This window comes from Anas platyrhynchos, chromosome 2 (assembly GCF_047663525.1).
Source record: "Anas platyrhynchos isolate ZD024472 breed Pekin duck chromosome 2, IASCAAS_PekinDuck_T2T, whole genome shotgun sequence".
Taxonomy (NCBI): domain Eukaryota; kingdom Metazoa; phylum Chordata; class Aves; order Anseriformes; family Anatidae; genus Anas; species Anas platyrhynchos.
In genome coordinates this window covers 73,657,315-73,676,963 of record NC_092588.1, presented here as the reverse complement: position 1 = coordinate 73,676,963, position 19,649 = coordinate 73,657,315, and the positions used below count along the sequence as shown (strand labels likewise).

General features: G+C 38.8%; 1 protein-coding gene across 6 annotated transcripts; it reads left to right on the top strand.

Annotated features, from left to right (window-relative positions):
* Positions 1–3,079: 3,079 nt before the first annotated feature.
* On the top strand, positions 3,080–14,447 carry UPP1 (uridine phosphorylase 1). 6 transcript variants are annotated; one of them, XM_027451753.3, is made up of 8 exons: positions 3,080–3,472; positions 4,921–4,985; positions 7,640–7,757; positions 8,248–8,406; positions 9,443–9,557; positions 10,092–10,301; positions 11,772–11,918; positions 13,390–14,447. In XM_027451753.3, exons 2-8 carry the CDS (start codon positions 4,933–4,935, stop codon positions 13,527–13,529), a joined length of 942 nt encoding a protein of 313 aa, XP_027307554.1. In that variant the 5' UTR covers positions 3,080–3,472; positions 4,921–4,932; the 3' UTR covers positions 13,530–14,447. The 6 variants fall into 6 exon arrangements, with proteins under 6 accessions (XP_027307554.1, XP_027307555.1, XP_005029386.1 ...); XM_027451754.3 differs by having other exon boundaries at positions 3,088–3,312; XM_005029329.6 differs by lacking the exon at positions 3,080–3,472 and adding an exon at positions 4,455–4,477.
* The last annotated feature ends 5,202 nt before the right edge of the window (positions 14,448–19,649 follow it).

Sequence of the window (19,649 nt, the reverse complement as noted above, 5' to 3'; positions counted from 1 at the left end):
CACTGCTCGGTGAGAGCTAAACCATCCGTGTGTTATCACCACTATTCTCATCCTAAATCCAAAACACAGCACCATGCCAGCTACTAGGAAGAAAATTAGCTCTGTCACAGACAGATCTATACAAGATTTCCTGGAGTAATTTTATTAGTTTGAGTAGTTGGATATGTAAAGCTTCCTTGCTTTAGAATATTTTCCTCCATGTTGGAGCTTTAGTCCAGAACTGTCCATTTTTTAGGCAATTGATTGAGGCAGAGACAACTGGGATCCTGTTCTGGTCACTCAGCACTGTTCAATTGCTTTACTAGAGTTGTGTTTTTAGAAATATTTGTAGTAGTGGTTTTAAGTTTAAAAGTGTATGCCATATCCTACTTTATTTTTTTTTTTTTTTTTACTTCGGTCACTGTTAGCTGTTGCCCACATGATATTCCTCAAGTTCTCAAAAGTTTGTTTTATGTGCCATTAATGTATGCTCAGCTTTCCTTAGTCAAGCCAAGGAAACACTTGCTCTGCACTGTTGGCCAACCAAGTCTTCATAGATCACAGTTTGAGTACCATGAGTTAAAATATTAACAACCTGAAGTGCTTTTTCAGACTAAGATTTCTCCTTATAAGAGCAAGTGGTGAACCCTGGAACTTGTGTTTGTACCTTCAGCATAATGCAACAGCAACAAAAGTTACAAGCTCTTCAAGGGACATCAAATCAAAGTAGTGTAACAAATCAAAAAGTTTTCAATGAATTCAAGTATGGACAGGTTTTGTTTAAGTCCACCTTATCACCCAGTAACTATGTTATTTTATTTGTTTCTGAGTCAATGCAGTCATGAAGTTGGCTAAGTTTTCAAATTCATCATCAGTTCCATTGAAAAGCAGCGGAAGTTTCTGAGCCTAGAAGGGTTTTCAGAGAGCTGCAGAAGTAAAAAGCTGGGCACTCACTCACGACAATCTAGCCTTACTTGTTTTAAATGCTAGAATGTTATTTAGCTGTATTGTGCTCCATCTCTGAGCTGAATGTCTTTAATAGTAAGTGACATAATTTCATTTGTTTTGTAATACTGATCACTTTGCAAGCCCAAAGATAAAACAAAAGTGCAGTTATACTTTATGATTTACTTCCAAATACACTGAATATGTGAATACTTTTAAAAGAGAATTCCAGATGCAGATTTAAAAATAATTTGGCAGTTTAGATACATAAAGAATAGATTTCCTTTTACATGCAACTGCTTAACTGGAGGAACATCTAATGGCTGTTTCCATTTTAATATGACTGAATACATCCTTTATTCTTATTACTGCCATCTTTTTAGATTAAATATAAACATATTTCCAGAGATCAGGGTTATATATGCATTAATTTTCTTTGTGTAGCAATGGAAACAAAAATTGAATTGGTCTATGCATCTTAAGCATGTAAAATATCATTGACTTCTGCATATCTATTTCTTAAATCCTCATATCTGCAATGAAGGTGCAGATTTCAGCAAAAGATGTAGAATGAATCCTTTTTTTTTTTTTTTTTCCATAAAGAATAGCCACTACAGAATTATGATTTTGCAGTTCTTTGCATATTATTTTCAGAGCGTATCTACATATCATGTAATAGCCTGTAGCAAATAAACAAACACTTAGAAACAGAAAAACAGAAGTTCAATATTGGTGCCTTTCCCCCCCCCGCCCTCCAATTATTAGTTTTAATGACACTAAATGTCCAGAATGACAAAACAACCAAAGTGCAGTAGGTGAATGTCTGAGAAATCTGCTGAATTACTGATTATAAAAATGCTCTGTGGTGAGCAGGAAACAGTAGTCTTTTGGTTGTGAAAGGACAGCCTTCCTTTCCATACATGCAAGTTTTTATCCATGCAGTATAAAAATCTGAAAAGTGAGGCCAGTTACAATTTTTGTAATTTGTTTCGCCATAATCCTACTATGTAGGGGTGTATTTTTCACGCTTCTAAAATAACACCTATGGACATATTTTGTACTTTCATCTTTCCTAAAAAAAAAAAAGAGAGTGGGAAGCCAAAGATTACAAAAACAGGAAGCTTAAAACCAATTTAAATTTTAAATAACTTTTTCAGGAGGTGGCCGAGAGCAAAGGTTACTACAGTAAGCAGTTACTAAATTCGGAGGGATACACTATTTATTGAACTTTTCAGACAAGGCATCTATGGTAACCTGATTGTTCTTTATTTACAAAAGGAGTAATTTACATTGATTATTCTCTTGGCATAGTTGAATGACAAGCCTCTTGAAAGCCAAAGCAGATTTTTCAATGGATCCTGAGACAAAGGAAGTAATACGCCTATTTAAAGGAAAACTTCCCTCTGCAGAATTAAGATAGATTTCTAAGGTGCTTATTTTGGGTCATATACTACCGTAACTTTCAGGCTTTAACAAATAATCAAGGAACAGAAAACAGGAAGATACATGGGGAGACTGTGCTTCTATTTTACCTATTAGAGATTTGAACAGGTGCCAATCTGAACGGGTGCCAGATTTTTCTTAGTTTGTTGAGCAATTATTTTAGTACACCTCCACCTCATGGCTAGAAACACATCTTTATGGAGGGGATTTGTCTCTTTTATATTCCCATACAAAGTATTTTGGTATGAGATATGAAATTAAGAGGTTTGACTCTAAATGTCCCAACATGTGATGTTGCGATAAATACACTGTGGCAATGTTTCAGGATTCTGGGCTTAATGTGTTTGGTGGGAGCAATGCTAATTTTGTGCTTGTAGACTGCTTTATAGTTTTTTGTTTGTTTATTTTTGGTTTAGATTTCTTGCTAATTGACAGAAAAGGATAATACTTTAATCCTTTTACACTTGGTATAACACAACTGATTCAAGACAGAAACTGAAACAAGTTTATCTTCTACTGAAGAACTCCTGCGTCTCTCTTCACAGATTATACATAAAAGTCAAGTCTCTGATTTTTAAGACGGAGCAGTGAAAGTGTTAGGCAAGAGTATTTTCAGTCTCTTTTTCCAGGTTCCTCGGAACTTGTTTCAAACGTGCGGGACCGCAGCCCTGCCGACAGCTTTTACTCCAAGTATTACATCATTATCACTAGGTGGTGCAGTGGCCGGCTGACTCAGGTTTCTGCTTCCACGGAAATGTTTCAAAACCACACAGCGGGCTCCGCTTTGACACCGGCCTCTCCCCCAGCGTGCTGCCCTGGCTCTCACACGCCTGGCTGAGCAGCGGAACCCCTTCAGGGATCCTGCCGGGAGGCGAAGTCCCGGCGGCGAGCAGCGGCACCCGGCTGCCTCCCTTCCTCCTCGGCACTCCTCGCCAAGGCGCTGAGGTACTGGGCAGGCGAGCGGCAGCCCTTCTCGCCGGGCAGGAAGGGTACAAGCGGCGAAGGAAGGCTGGAAAGCGCCGCTCACCGCCTCTCGCACCTGTGAGGGCGCCTCCTGCCGTGAGGGGACCCTTGGGGCCGCGGGGCTCGGCGCGGTTCCCGGCAGGTGAGGGGAGGGGAGGGGAGTGGGGGGGGGGGGAGGCGGGCGGCCATTTCGAGGACGTTGCCGATAGTGCTCAAAGCCAGGCGGCAGGTGAAGAGCATCCTCTTCATCCTCGGCCGTCTGCCGTGGGCACGCAGGGATCGCTTCGCTGCTTCACCCCCCCCGTCTCCTGGCCCCTTGGTGGTGCGCCTCGGGGAGGCACAGCCCTGGAGGAGCGCTGTGCTGCTCCCAGCAGCGGCACCACGAAGCTGCTGACACCTGTTGCGCAGCCCCAAGGATGCCCGCTTTTTTCTAAACGTGATTTTTATGCTTTACCTCCTTTCTCACACATTGTGATACACGCTCGGTGCATCTAGTAAATGTGAAGTTTAACTCCATTCAATAAAATTCATTGCAAATGCAAATACATGTCCTTTATTCAGTGGCTTTTAACGTGCCATCCTCACCTCATCTTTTATTTTATTTTATTTTGTTTTTGTACTTCAGTTCTTTCAAAATTCACCTGTTTGCAATCCTGTTGCAAAACTGGTTGCTTTCTGTTTCCTTACGGTGCCATCCCCGGGGCTTTAAGAGTCGAGAACCTGCCTCTGGTAGCTACGTGCTGTCAGGCTCTTGGTAAAGGAGGGTAGAGCAAAACTTTGTGATTCAAGGCTTCCTGTCAGGGCATTTCCAGAAAGAACCAACTTCTGCACGTAGCCTTAGTCGCTTCTGAAAATAATAACAAATGAATCATCCTGTAATTACGTCTGTCATCGTATTGGTACCAAAGCCCCAGTGATACTTTTGTCTATTCAAATGTGAAGGAGAATGCAGAAGGGAGCTTTATTGTAATTATTTTTAATAGGTTAGGGTAATGGATTAGGGAAAAAAAAGATATTTAAGATGGATGATGGACTAGAGTGCTGGACCTTCTGGGACTCATATTTGGTTTAATCTTCTTCACTCTGAGGCTGGGCCAGATAGAAATGCTGTCATGATCAGTAGGAGGAGTTTGACAAAGAGAATACAGTGAGTAAGATGTTTCCTGGAACTCGGGTTTCAGGCATATGACAGTTAGAGATGAGCTGTGGAGACCTTCTGGAGGCAGAGGTAAAAGGGGACTAAACCAGGTTCAGCCGCTGCTGACCATGAGGGAGGTATAGAAGGAGGAGGACTGCCTACCTAGCTTTGAGACTCGCCTCTCTCTGGCCCATGAGCCAGGTGTTGCTTACACTGGACAGCAGAAGTCGTGGTGAGGTGGGGATTATGTTAGGAAGTGGTTAGTTTCGGTGTCAGTGCTTTGGAAGTGGTGGTGCTCAGCCATAGGAACGGCACATGCTCATTTTGCTAGAGTTAGAGAAGCTGTAGCATGGCTGAATCGTTTTTTGGTTCTAATATTTATACCAGTGTCATCTCTGTAGAAGGTTTCTATCACTGTTATTGATGCATTTTTTTTTTTAATGTAATTCTAGGTTACAGCATACATGGCTCCTGGGATCTCAAATGAGAAGAAAAAGGAAGATGAACAGTCTTCAAAGTAAGATTCAAATATTAATTGTCTCGTCCAAGTTCACACTTACCTTCTTCCTCAAACTGTAAAAATCATTACACAGGCATTTAAGATAAAGTATACGACACAAATATTGATTATAAGATCAAGTATCTACACAGAGTGCTTTTCTGGATAGCCTTTTTCATTTATCATGGCAGTGATTTTTTCTTAGCATAGGTGATGCTTATATGATTTTTAACATGTTGAAATGTTGACTTTGGTTGCTGCCTATAGCTGGACCTATCTGCCTGAAGAGTATAAACAAAAATTTCAATCTCTTTGTCTCATCTTTACTTTCAACTTCTTTTAGTAAAATCATATGCGCATGTTTAGTCCGCAGATATCCATGTTCTGTTTAAACCCCCAGTAGTTACATTTGCTTTACAGCAGTGTGAGGGAATAAATTGTCTGTTCCATTGAGTTACAGCCCAAGATTTTTATCAGGCAAACTTTGCCTCTACTGTAAATCCTGGGCATTGGTCCCATGTACAGATAGTAATATGCTTACTTTTATTGCTCGTTTTACCCCAGGGTCCAAGTCTGCAATTAGATTTGGATGGACAGATAACAAGTGCAAGCTAGTAACAATGTGTAACTGCAGTGAGACCATGGGTTGAAGAGCATTGCTGGTTGGATATGGGATGAAAAAGGTAAAATACAGACACAGCTGAGGAAGGAAGCTCTGTGTAGGCCAGGCGTGAAGACAGTGGTGTTGGCACATACCGCTTGACTTTCTCAGTACTTTTAACAGAGGCCTCGCCTTTTTCCAGTTTATTTCCTGGAGAGAAGCTTTTATTGCTGATATTCTCATAATGAAGGAAATATTTTTTGCTTGTCTGAGAACAAATTGTAAAGCAATTTCAAGTCATATCCTATTTGTACCTAAAAGCCATTTCAGTAAACACCATCACAGGCAGCTATTTCATCTGCATTAGGTATGGGAGGAGAGTCTCACAACGCCTAACTAACAGGAATTATTCAGAGAGGGCAGCCTGGGAATTCTGCTCATGTGAGCTGGCAGTCTCTTGGTCTGTCTGCTCCTTGCTGAAGTGCAGTAACCTACTCTTTATTTCTCCCAGAGTTTACAACTTCCTTGAAGAAGAGGATGAGCTGGGTGGAAGGAAAGGAGACTAACCACCCACGTTATTAGGCTGCTCTTTTGGTTGCTGAGGGCAGTAGTTGGTGGTGGGCAGAGACAAACAGGGTGGATCAGGGTGTATTATGTTGGCTGTAATGGCTGCTGCTGAGTAGTTAGTGGCATTAGAGAGTTTCAAGAACAGAAATGATTTAACTTTGGGATTGTAACTATTTTCTTTGCTTTTTGAGGAACAACTCGGTGAACTCAGTATGGGCAGCTAGCAGATTTTAGACTTCTAAAAGTATCTAGTACATCCTGTACAGGATTGGTACATAAAGACATGGAACCTACAGGAAATCACAGCCCTTCTGAGAAGAATTAGAAGACAGACATGATAACCTAAATCATCTAAAATAACACTAACGCCTATGTGTAGTCTCCAGAGTTGTTCCAGGCAAACCCTTTCGTTTGTCTCCTCTGACAAAGCAGTCTGAATTTGCTGAGCCGTGCTGTGACTGCAGTGAGCGTTCATTAAGCTATTAAGTCATCTTCTTGTGTCTGGAAGATATTTAGTTCTTGATTTCATCTCTCAAAAACTGCTTTGAAGTATTGGTTGGTATTTTATTTTAGCTTGTTATTATTGACTAGTCTTTCCTACTTGTTTCCACTGAACTTGAAACATCAAGAACAGAAGGAAGATGTTTTATGAATCATTTAGCTTGCTTAGTCCACTACCAAATTTTCCATGAAGGCAATTCCCACACGCTAAATAGTTCAGTTTTCCCTCATTGCTTTGGCATTTCCTGATTCTTCAAAAAGATTTTTTTTTTAAGGTGTATCACTTCCTTAGAAGAAGCAACTTAAAAGGAAGTGAATTCTTCTTACATTTTCCTCTCTTTCTAATTTTCTTGAACTATTTTTCTCTTAACATGGTTTTTCTTTGCTTCAGATTACCATTTGCTTCTTTCCTGTCCTATTTCCGCTCCTCTGTACTCTTGCTACTGATTTCAGGATGTTGATTCTTTCCTCCTGGCTGGATGACAGAGTTACAGTGAGCCAAATTGCCAGATATTCTCTTTGGGCCTGTCTGCAACGCCCAAAACTTCCCACCCTTCTCAAGTGACTAGGAGAATCACTCAGAACACAAAGGGGTCAGAGTTTACTTTTCAACTTTGTTGTAGACTGCCAATGTGGTAAGGTGGCCTATGGAATATTCCCTGGTCCTATTCCCATTGCTCTGCTCATCACAGTGCCCTGCACTGGTTCACACCTTTAATATTGTTCAAGGTAAAGTTTGTACTCTTGTAAATGCTTCCTGCTGCCTAGGCTATTCTTCAGCAATTGCATCTGTGCAATGTTCAATATCAGATGTGATTTGTTATGCAATTGAAGGTGTTATGAAATTTAGGATTTCCCTAATGTAACGTGTGATAGGATAGTGCAGACATGCTTAGATGTGGGATTTCCCAACTTTTACTGCTTGAATTTGGAAAATTAGGATCTATTTTATATATGTTTTTGTGTACATTCGCTAAGTTTCACAATGCTGCTGTCCTGACAGAGGGAATGCGATCCATCTTTGTAACCCTCACCTGGAGAAAATGAAAGAAGACATCCTGTACCATTTTGCTCTTGGGACTGGTACCCATGATTTTCCTGCGTTGTTCGGAGATGTAAAGGTAAGAAGCTGCATTTCATTCGGCAAGCCTAAGGCTTTTCTGCAGAAGGGAGAATACAGTTGTCTTCAAAATAAGATTAAACAAGGCAGCATATCACCAATTGAGGAAGGAGTGAAAAGGAAATAAGACTTGCAAGTTTTTGCTACTATCAGTATCAATTGAGGATAATAGTTTCTGGCTATCTCTTCATACAGTGAAAAGACAAATGCTGTAGTCTTTATACAGGTAGAATTCCTTTTGGAGGCTTTGAAGTCAATATCTCTATTATACTAATTTAAACAGGATGAAGCCTTTGGATGCTGTATATAAATATATATATTTTTTAATAATTTTTCTTAATAGCCTTTTAGAATAATTATGAGAAGAACCACATCTGTGAATAGCTTTGTGCTAACTTCAGGTGTTTGCATACTTATGTTTATCTTTGCATGTTCTTTGATAACCTGAATCATACAAGTGATTTTATTTTGTTGAATTCCATCCACAACAGTTTGTATGTGTTGGAGGAAGTCCTTCACGGATGAAAGCTTTTATTGCCTACATAGCTGAAGAACTGGGACTTGGGAGCCAAGATGGTGACTATCCTAACATCTGTGCGGGAACTGACCGTTATGCAATGTACAAAGTGGGACCTGTTTTGTCAGTCAGTGTAAGTGACCATTCAAACACAGAATTGGAATGTAAAAGTGTCCAGATACCTCACATACATCATACTGGCCACAGTTCTGTGATGCAGTTCAAAGTAGAAGATATGAATGCATATTCCTTTTAAACACTTAATAGAATCAGGTTTTAGAGGGTTTTCAGCCATGTTCGAAATAGTCCCATTGGCTAATTAAGAATTCCTTTTTAGCCCTTTCTTGTATAAGGGCAGGTCTCCAAAACCCTAATTCCCTTCTTGTCTTATTTTCCCTCTGCATACCCCTGAGGTGTTGCAGGAACAGCCTTATAAATGTTTTGAGCAGACTGACTGTTGTCTTATCCCTCCTCACTATCCTGAATAATGGAAAAAACAAGATCACTTGATGTATGTGGGGCATTTGAAAAAATGTCTGTATCACATCCAGAGCTAAATACCTACAGTGGCATTTTCAAATGTGTTCCCTTAGCTTAAGAGTAGTATTCCATGGTACTTGTGCGGCCAACTCATTTTAAAACTTGTAGCTTTATTTGTAGACAAACTACACACTTGAATCGCAACATAAAACTGTAGTATCACTCTGACATTATCAAGCATGTTGAGGTGGACTTACACTTTGCTAACTTTGTGACTAAATAGGAACAACTGTGTTTTGAAAACCTTTAGCTTAACTAGTCACTAGCATTTCAGGTTGGTAAAAAATCAGAGTGGGGTTTTTCTTGTGTTTAAGACAAGTTCTGTGATGAAGGACATTTGAAAACTTAGGAAAGGACACTGATTGTAATTTTGAGAATGTAAATAGGTTGTGATTCAGGATTCTTAGAAATATTGAACTTAATTCATAGTCTGTAAATTCAGTGTGAGTCCTTCTATGTGTTGTTCAAAGTTTCTTCAGTAGGCCCATAAGATTAGGTTTTTTGCCAGAGGTAGTTAAGAGACATTTGGAAGAAAGTATCAAGAGGGAGATATCGTCTAACTCCTTCTTCCATATGTATTTTGCATTGTCTATGTGAATGTCGAACATGAATTTCTGCTTTCATTTCAGCACGGTATGGGCATTCCTTCTATATCAATCATGTTGCACGAGCTGATCAAACTGTTGTATCATGCCAAGTGTTCCAACATAACCCTTATTCGCATTGGCACCTCGGGTGGAATAGGTATTTCCCCTCTTGATTTCCTTTTTTCTTCAAACCAAAGAATGTAGGGATGTAGGAATATAGGGGAGTAGAATGTCTCTTTGAAAGTAAGTGATTGATGGTAAAAACAGTTGTCTGCAGGAGACTGAATACATTTAATCTTGTATCTTTTCTTTTATTCCCTGTTCCTAATTGTCCTTCTGTATGAAACAATGAATTGTGTTGCTTCTATAATTTTGCAAGGAAAGGTACTATCAGCTTCTCTGGATAGACAAAATGCATGGAAGAGATTTGACAAACTGAGAAGGACATTCCTGCCCTGTATGAAATAACATAGATAAGAAAGAATCTAAGAGGGAAATGTCAAAATTTCATTCTTTCAAAAACATTTGCAATAATAAACTGAAGCAGTTAGGCATGCACAAAGAAAAACTCTTGGTGAGTTAAGGGGCACCTTTAAAAGAAGCAGGATAGGGTCGAGATGTGTGTTTTCATGTCTGTGGAAACTAAGCATTAACTACATTATGCAGTTGTGTCTGTTTCTTTTTACTGCAGGTCTGGAGCCAGGCTCAGTGGTTATCACTAGGCAGTCTGTAGATGCCACCTTCAAACCTCAGTTTGAACAGGTTGTTCTGGGAAAAACCATAATTCGCAGCACGAATCTAGATGAAGAGCTAGCTAAAGAGCTGATGCAGTGCAGTAAAGAAATCAATGAATTCAATACAGTCATTGGAAACACTATGTGCACTTTGGATTTCTATGAAGGTAAGGCTGGCAACAGGCCAACAGCAGCATATTGGTAAGCAGCAACAAATCCCTACTGAACTATATTTTAACATTAAAGTTCTAGTCCAATGAAAATACCACATCCCACACTTTGAGCTGTCCTGTTGACTATAATTAACAAATGTTTTAATATACTTAAAATAAAACACTGTGCTTAGCAATTTGCTGTATCAAACTTTTAATTTTGTGGGGAATTATTCTACTCACTTCAAACAGGTCTTCTGAAATGCTTATAGTCCACTATACAATTTTCATGAACTTGTCAGTTAGGCATGTCTGTCACAAAATTTCTGAAATTTACTGAGGCATCCAAGAGTACAAGAGGAGTCACTTGTATCTGTTTTGTTTTGTTTCCCAACTAGTTCAATATCTAAATTTTGTTTGTTTGTTTGTTTTTTCCCTAAAGGAAATGTCGAAACTTGTTTCCCATGCACAACTGAAAACAATATTTAGCTGAGTTGTGTCAGTCTTGCTACACAGGAGAGGCAAACCTCCAAGGCTTACTATGGATTAGCGTGTAGACATTCAGTTGCTTTTCTGGTCTCCCAGATCTGTTAATAAAAATCTTCCAAATCTTGCGAGAACGGATTGTAGACTGCACCTGATACTGCTTTCTCTAGCAGTTACTGGCAGTGTGAGGTGACTAAGGGTGCAATGCACAGGGGAATGCACATTGTTACTAGTCTACAAGGTGGGTCAGAAGCAGACAATGTCAGTTTGTGTATCTTTTCAGACACAAAAAGCAGGGCCAAGCAACACCTAAAAAAAAAAAAAAGCATCAGGAATGTTCTCAATACATAAACAAGAACTGAAAAAAAGCTCAGGGACATTAATTTAGGAATACACCTCCTGAAAACAAAAGGATACTGTGTAAATCACTGTGTCATTTAACTATACTGTAGGTAAGGTGCTACCATTTTATCTGTAGGCATTAGTCTTAATTTGAACAAACTAATTTTCTCAAAGAATGGTGCTAGTATTCACTATTTAGCTTAAGAGACTCCTCACCTCCTACCTTTGTAAGGTACTAGCAGAAAGACATTTTGAGGCCTGGCAGTACTTCTAGGCAATGATTAAACATGCAGGAAAAAGTGCAGCACTTCTGTACCACTTAAAGGAGATGTAGTTTATTGCAGAGTTCTGACACGTCTCACATGGGAGAAACTACTTGTTACATTTTCCTGTTTATGAATTTGACAGTTTAAGATGGAGAAGACCAATTAAGTTACTGTGAGTCATATTATAAAAAACGCAAGTAATACACAGAAACTCTAAAAATAGCTAAGAGTCACTTTGTCTTATTTCTCTTGCATGTGAAAACGATAGTAGTAGTAAATAGTAGTAAAGCCTGGACACTGTATAGGGGAAACTGCAATAATTGGATATTTTAGAAACTGAATTGTTCTGTGACGTCCTCAATCTGAAAATTTCTCCAAAATGGCTTTGCAGGACAGGGCAGGTTGGATGGTGCAATCTGCTTATACAATGAAGAAGAGAAACTGCAATATTTGAAAGCGGCTTATGATTCTGGTGTCAGAAACATTGAGATGGAATCTTCTGTCTTTGCTGCAATGTGCAATCTGAGTGGTGTCAGAGGTAAGCTAACATGAATTTGCTTTATTCAAGCTAGAGGATTTTTTTTCTGCAGTGCTGGCAATTTCTGGCACAAACTGTGAATGTGGCTTTAATAGACCTTCTGCATGAAACATCTCTGGTTATAGTTCTGTTACTGTAACTGCTTGATTTGTGTCATATGTATTAAAATCTTATGCAAACTGCTTCTCATATTTCTTGTATAGTTTAGGCCTGGTCATTTGTTATTCCAGCCCTCGGCAAGCACACAAATCATAAAAGTACCTAATTACCCTATAGAACTAATTCGCTTTATTCATTTAGTTCTTGAAGTTTGCTGGAAGCACCTGGTTAATTTAATCAAGCAGCTGATTCTCATATAAGTAAAATTTTAGTCACTTCCTATACATTCATATCAAATTGAAAACTGGTATATTTTGTGTAGACTTAGAGCTGTAATTCTTAAATAGCTAAAGATCTTTGGAAGCATCATGAATAAACCATTCCTAATTATAAAATGAGATTTTAATATTTTTTCACAAGCTAATTTTCAGTGAATTTTAGTGAAGAAAAAAAAACACAAAAACCAATTAAATATGATGCAATGCAACATCTATTCACTTACCATGTTAACTGTAGTCTCTCACTTTCCTCGGCAGAGAATCTGCTAATTCAAAACATCTTTGTTTCTCAAACTTCCTTAGGTACAAGGAGAAGGAAATTAACAAAAACAAGGAAAAGGGCCGATACTTATATTGAACACCTTCTGTTCTAACTGACATGAGAGTCATTAAAAATCTAGCCCATGGTATCAGTAAGCTATTAGGTAGCGCTCCTTTTTGCTGTCTCTACTTTGGAAGTTTGCAACGTGTGTTAATGTTCATGCTCTGCAAACTATCACTAGCAGAAGCCCAGGTACAGAAGAACAACGGTAGAGATCAGCTTGAGTGAAGGGAGGGATTTGGTGCTCTGGTTATCAAAAAGTAGGAGGTTAGCCTGAGATAATCCACAAGATCCTCATCTATTTTCCAGGCTCCCACAAATGCTGAAACAGTTTATCTGCTGGCTCCTGGATTTACAGTGCAGGAATTCGAGTTAGGGGTAAGGTAGATGACAGTGGGCAGCAAGTATCTGCTAGAACAGACAGTTCTCTGATCAGTTCCTACCAGTCAAGCCCTGGATAGTTACGAAATATAATTCCTATCTAGAAAAACATGGGTTGTGAGTATAATGAGTATCTGGAGATGCCTAAGAGCTCTTGCTCTGCTAATGTATTGATCAGTTGTCTTAAAATTTTTGTAACTTTTTTTAATGTCATCCATAGCATGCTAGTCCTGTAGTGTTTTATGGTACTGTACACTGTTTTCTAGGGTTTGTTTTCTATCACATGTTCTCATCTCATAGCTGTTTGTTCAAATGTTTATCAGTTTGGACGGTTGAAGTGCCAGAATGTCATTCCTATCTGTTCATTTCATTCCTGTCTTTTCATTTCTAGCTGCTGTAGTGTGTGTCACTCTTCTGAATCGTCTTGAAGGGGATCAGATTAGCAGCTCACATGACATACTTGTGGAGTACCAGCAGAGACCGCAGAAATTAGTGGGATATTTCATTAAGAAAAGTCTTGGGAAAGTATGAAATGTCCATCTTTGGTTTTTAGAAGCAGAAGGCTTTTACACAGCTGAAGTTATGACTTCAGTGCATTAAAGATCTTTTGCCTCAGAATAGCTTACAGCATTCTCTGTGTCTGTGGAAGTTAATCACGTATGTCAATGTGCTCTGGAAACTGAATGTGCTGAATGGACTTCAGTTAAGATTAATTTAGTTTTGTGTTGCTGGGATTTAAGACTCACATTTCTGTGAACTGGAAAGTGGATCTGTTGTGAAGAACAAGCTTGCTATAATGTATGAAAAAGCTTTATTTATCCCTGCTGCTAAGAAGAAAATCAAATGTGTCTTGCAAAGTACTTGCAAACCACCAAATTAAAATTAACTTAAGAATGCTAATCCTTTCACATTGTATTTTAAATATATATATATAATTGCCTTTGTTGCTTTACTTTATAAAGAAAACTTAGAGTGAATGTAGATTATTTTTTCCAGACCTTGACAGATAAACAGTATTATTTTCATATATTAAAATTTCATGAAATTGCAAAGTGTGAGACTAAATTTCCTCAGCATTAAGGACTTGACACTTAGCTGTTGAACATCTGTACTTCTGAGATCCTGAATTAACCCAATAAGGTCATTCATGTCCTATTTTAACTAAGCCATTGAATCAGCATCCAGGAAACACACTAGAATTTTGCATTGAAGAACTTGAAATCTTTTGCTGAATCCTGGCTCCTGCTGAGTGAAGAGGAACCAAAGGCATTCAGGAGATGCACAGCATCTTCACAGAACTGCATGATGGTAGTTCATTTTCTTCCTCATATTTTGTTCCTTTTTGAATTGGTTTTCATCTCTACTCTTGCAACTTCTTCAGGAAAAAGGGAGAATACCTATTGACTGTACATGCCACCGAAACTATTTCTACAAAGTTTTCTGCACTCATTGGCCTAGCACTTGTTTTTTATTCTTATTTTTAAATCATGGTCATTGCTGCTTTGTGGTTAGAGTATAAATATGTGGTCAACTAAAGAAAAATGTGTTTATCTCTTTCTCTACGGCAAGGGATTGTCCAGCTGCTTTTTTTTTTTTTTTTTTTTTTTTTTTTAATATCCAAACATGGTTTAAATTCCTGTGATTTACTAATTTAGTCCCCTTTCAGTTTTAAAAACAGATTTTCTCATTTTATGTTCAGGATATACGACAAAGGTAGGCTTTTCAAAAGAGCTTATTTTCATTTCCCCTGGTTGATGGAAGGAGGTGGGAGGGAAGGATTCCACATTTTGTTTGAACTGTTCCTCCCTTACTTAAAAAAAGAAAAGGAAAATCTGTGGTTAGCTGTGCCCAGTAGTTGCCTGGGCATTGTGTGAAACCCTGTGAGGTCCCCAGGAACTGTGTGGCAAAGAGCATTCTTGCCTGCAACCTCCTGTTCCCAGACCAGTAGGAAGGAAGTAAAAATGGGATTGCATAAGAAGCAACGTGCCACCCTCAAGGCTGACGATGAGCCTACACAGAGTTGGTTGGTATGGGTTTGGAATAGAGAGCCCTCAGCAGACTCTCCTTCCATGTTCTCCTTCCCACTGTTCCTTAGGACATTGTACTTTTCTTCCTGCTAAAATATTTTTCTTCTGTGCTTTCTAAAGGTGAAGTAAGGGGATGTATGGTTTAAGAAAAAGAAAATTAGAAATCAAAGGAAACCAAGTGTCCTGTTGTTTTCCACTGTTCACCATCCTGTAATACTGTATTCCTAATACAAGAAGGTGCTACATAAACACATCCTACATGCAAAAAAACCCTCCTCTTAACTTCACAGGAAACTTGCCAGAAAGCTACCCTGATAAGAACAATTGCATTATCCCTGGTGACTGCAGCTGGACAGAAAGATAAAGAAATGACTCAGCTGTGTGCATCCGGTGGTGCAGCTACCTTCCTGTGGGTTTTACAGAGAGGTCCATAAAGAATTCTAAAATATTTAACAGGCTTTTATATGCAAATTAATCTTTAATGTCAGCCACTTATTATTCTTTATGTATCATATAGAAAATCAGCATATGTAGGCTGCAGAACATGAATTAGGATTTGGAGCAGTGATATTTTTAAAGTTACAAAGAACTTGCTATGCATGTTTGATGATAGATGGTGCAGCATCTCTTGGTACATCTACAAATCCTGCAAACACCAGAAAGCTCCATTTCAAACCAAAGGCCCACTTCTGCTGTCTGTGTCATAATCTAGCTAGAAACACACTACAGAATCAGGTTAGTGCAGAGATCAGAAGGGATAAAAGCCAAGGAGGAAGGCAGAAGATATAACTAAGATGGAAACATGAAGGGAGAAAACAGCTGGGTTTCTACCGATGGTCTGTTTATTGATTCCTGGTATTCTTCTGGCCTTACCCCTACTTTCTGTTAAAGAAATGGTTGAACCATGATGAAAGCAGGTTAAAACATATTTATTTCACATTTGAAAGAGGCTGAGAATGGGCAGTAACTTGATTAGGGATTTGAAGAAATAAATCTCTGTTTTTGGCATCTTGAAGTACTTCAGAGAAAGATTTCCTTTAATAGAAGTTATGAGAAGTCCTAAAATGAAGATTACAGAATGACCTATTGCCAAAAGTGCTTAGAGTATGAAAGCTTTTATCCTCTAAAAAATAAGTAAAATAATTCTTACCTGAGGATATATTCAGTATTTCCTGAAAATGTAATTATACACATTTAATGTGCGATATATTTCTAGATGTTCTTCCTGAGTCCTTTCAAGGGCTTGTCAGTGGGTTTTGTAATAGTTGCATTTTCATCTCAAGCCCTCGTGGATCTGAATATGCTCCTGAATCAAACTCTTAAAGACCTGCAGTTTACACAGCTGAACTGGCGATGTGTTTCATTTCCACTGACAAGCAGGGAGAAAGAAAACACTGAGCAAATGTGTGGACGTGCCCATCAGCACTCCCTTCTGTCCTGAATGCAGCAGTCTTGGAACTGGGAGCAGCTGTGCTTTGGGGACCAGATCTGTGTGCAAAGACTGACTGCAAGAAAGTACAGAAGTGTAACTTTGTGATACGACTGCTGTTTGGTACAAGATGCTAAGTTTTCCTTCCCCTGAAAGTTTCTTGGTCTTTAAGTTGGAGTGACCTAAATACGTGCTCTCTCTTTCATACTTCATATGAAATGAAATATGAAATTCACTTCATATTTCATTTCAGAGTACAAATTAAACTACAGTTAAAAAGAAGTCCTCTGCCTGTGGTGCAATGAAGAGAAAGCAGACCACTGAACAAAACATTAAATCTGAAACTCTCGGCTACAGTATCAGCAGGAAGAGTAGTGCTGACAGGGGCAATGCTTCTGCTCAGGCTACAAACAAAATGCAGCAGCAGAAAAAGGCAGACAAAGCTGGCTTTACATGACACAGAAACCTGATTCCAGATGCTTCTTGTCAGCTTGTAACTGAGAAAATTTTCCAAAGTTTACCATCAGCCTGTCATATAACAAGAATTCAATTCCTAGAGCTGCCCAGAAGTTTGCACCAACTACTGGCCTCTTTGTATGATTCGGACAGCTTTGTTAAATGCAGAGCTCCATTTTAATCAACCTGTATTTGGCCTTGCCCACAACTAACATTTTTCATCATATCCTAACTTTGCACACAGGAAGCCTCTCCCAGGAAAGAAGCTGCTAATTGCAGTTATCCTGCCAGCACTTTGTCTGCAGAGCAGGGCAGTGCCATGTCAATATTTACCAGTAGTGCTCCTAGTGCTCCTCATGCTGTTAAAAGGAAAGCCTTGTGATCATGCAGCAGGCTTTGAGAAACAAGTTGTGGGTGGTGTTAGGAAAATATGCTAGTTTACCTGATTCCCAGCCATATTCTCACACAACTAGACTGCATTCCTGTCTACCAAACAGTATTTGTAGCTCCTGGCCTTTAGTCTCTTTAACATATAAAACCAAGTTTCTTTGAATGTGCTTGGCAACTGAATTTCCATTAGCATATATTAAAACTGTAGGCTAGACATGGCACGCTGATGTTATCATAAAGTAGTCAGGTTTTAAAACCCAAGCTGGGTGCTGGCAGAAGTTTTGCTGCTTCTTCTGCCCCCGTAGTTCTGGATGTCCCACATACACACAAAAAAAAAACAACATCTGAGTCAGCACTATGGCAAAGCTAAGCTAGGCAGAAACAAAAGAGCACAGGTCACTCTGTCCTCCCTTGGCAATCTGATTTTGAACATGTATATACTTTTTTTCAATTCCAGAAGGAATGAGTGGAGCATGTAAATAAGAGCTTCTAATTTGCCCTGTAATGTTCAAGATGTTGCTGTTGACTACAGCCACTCTATTATGGAGCCCTGAAAGCATATCATTTATTTAGCCTGCCAGCAACTGCGCTACATTTGAATCTTTTTAAGCTCTTTGTACACGTAACACCTAAACAAACTTGCTATTTAAGAGCAGTTCTTACACAGGATACTGCCCAACTCTGTAGTGATGAAGCCTAGAGCATGCAAAAGAGGTTCCAGGATGGCAGCAAAACAGATGATGTTTTTCCAAAAATATTTAGAACCAAATTGCTTTTCCAGCATATCTGATTAATTTTTAATATTATTGTCTCTTTTGTGCCAAGGGTTTTCAGGGAGGTTGATTTCATGTTTCTCATATTTCTAGAGCATTGCAAATAATACAATCAAGCTCACAGTTCTAAAGCAGCTTGTTTTAGAAGTATTTTCCCAAAATGCCAACAAAGGGATTGTTCTTGGGTGGATGTTTATGAGGTTATCTTTTTCTTTAATAATTTTGTTCTAGAAGAAGAAGTCTACTACTAGAGAACACCTTACTAGGCAATAATTAATTTCTTTAGGAAAGGATAATGATACGTGAGGGTAAATGAAATTAACATCTCCCTGGTGAAAGTCATTTTGTCTTTCGGATGTCTTAAATAAATAATAAAAATGATGAGTCATTAATTAGTATGGACTATTAATTGCATACAAAACACTTGCTTCCTGTACCAACGAAAAAGTTGTTCAGCATTAAAAATTGGAAGGCAATATTTATGAGTTTGTAATTATATAGAGCATAATTAATTATGTACATCACACGGTCAGATGAGCAGAGATTTTGCAGGATTACTTGCTCAAAATAATTTGGCAAAAGGTTCACATGAACCGTTTTAGCTTATTTACCATCAGGGACTGTCTTCCATATCAGTTGTTTTGGTAATAACTACTTGAAATTCATTATACTGACTGATTAGTTTATAATTTCCTACAAATCACCCAGTATAGGTTCTGGTCCCCAGCTTTCCAAAATGGCTCTGTGAACCCATATATATATATGTGAATATATACATATACCCGTATGTATATTCACAGCATTCAAGTATTGACAAATACTTGTTTAAAAATGCATACTTAGACTGTGCACAGAAATTTCATCTCAGCTTTCTCAGAATTTCATCTTCACTCCTGGAGTACAAGGCTACTGCTACACAAACTCTGAAATAGCAGGGATTTTAGCATTGCTCAGCTAGAAGCAAAACCGTCCCTTATGCAAGCAGCAGCTGTGAAGTGGAGCTCCTCCGTGAGGCATGTTCTTCCTTTTGGGCTCTTTGCCCAGATGCTCTCTGACACAATGGGCATGCCATGAGGAGGGCCCCAGGACAAGGAGAGGTGGGGGGCATGATGGGAGAGGTGAGGTGTGGGGGCACAGCAGCAGTCCTGAGGACATTTACATTTCTATTTAAAGATAAGTGATTACTCCTGTAAAGATTAATTTTTGGAAAGGGAAGGGAAGGGAAGAGTTAAAAGAAAAAAAAAATCACAACAAAAAACAATGGCAATTTGCACCATTTCAAATACAAAGATTTTTTCAGGTTAATCAGTCAGTTTAACATGAAGTGGAGTACATAAGCACCACAGCATGCTCTGAAGTGCCAAATCTGGGAAAGAAAAGCTCAGGCACTGGGCATAAGACATCATTGGAACATTCTCCCATGGAAACTAGAAGAGCTCAGTGGACCTACAGATAATAAATTGCTCACAGTAGAAGCATCAAACTTTTAAATTTTTTAGATTGCCTTTTTAGCTTAAATCTAGTGGAAGTCAGATTCCTTATTAATGACTTCTATATCTCTAAGTACTTGGAGATT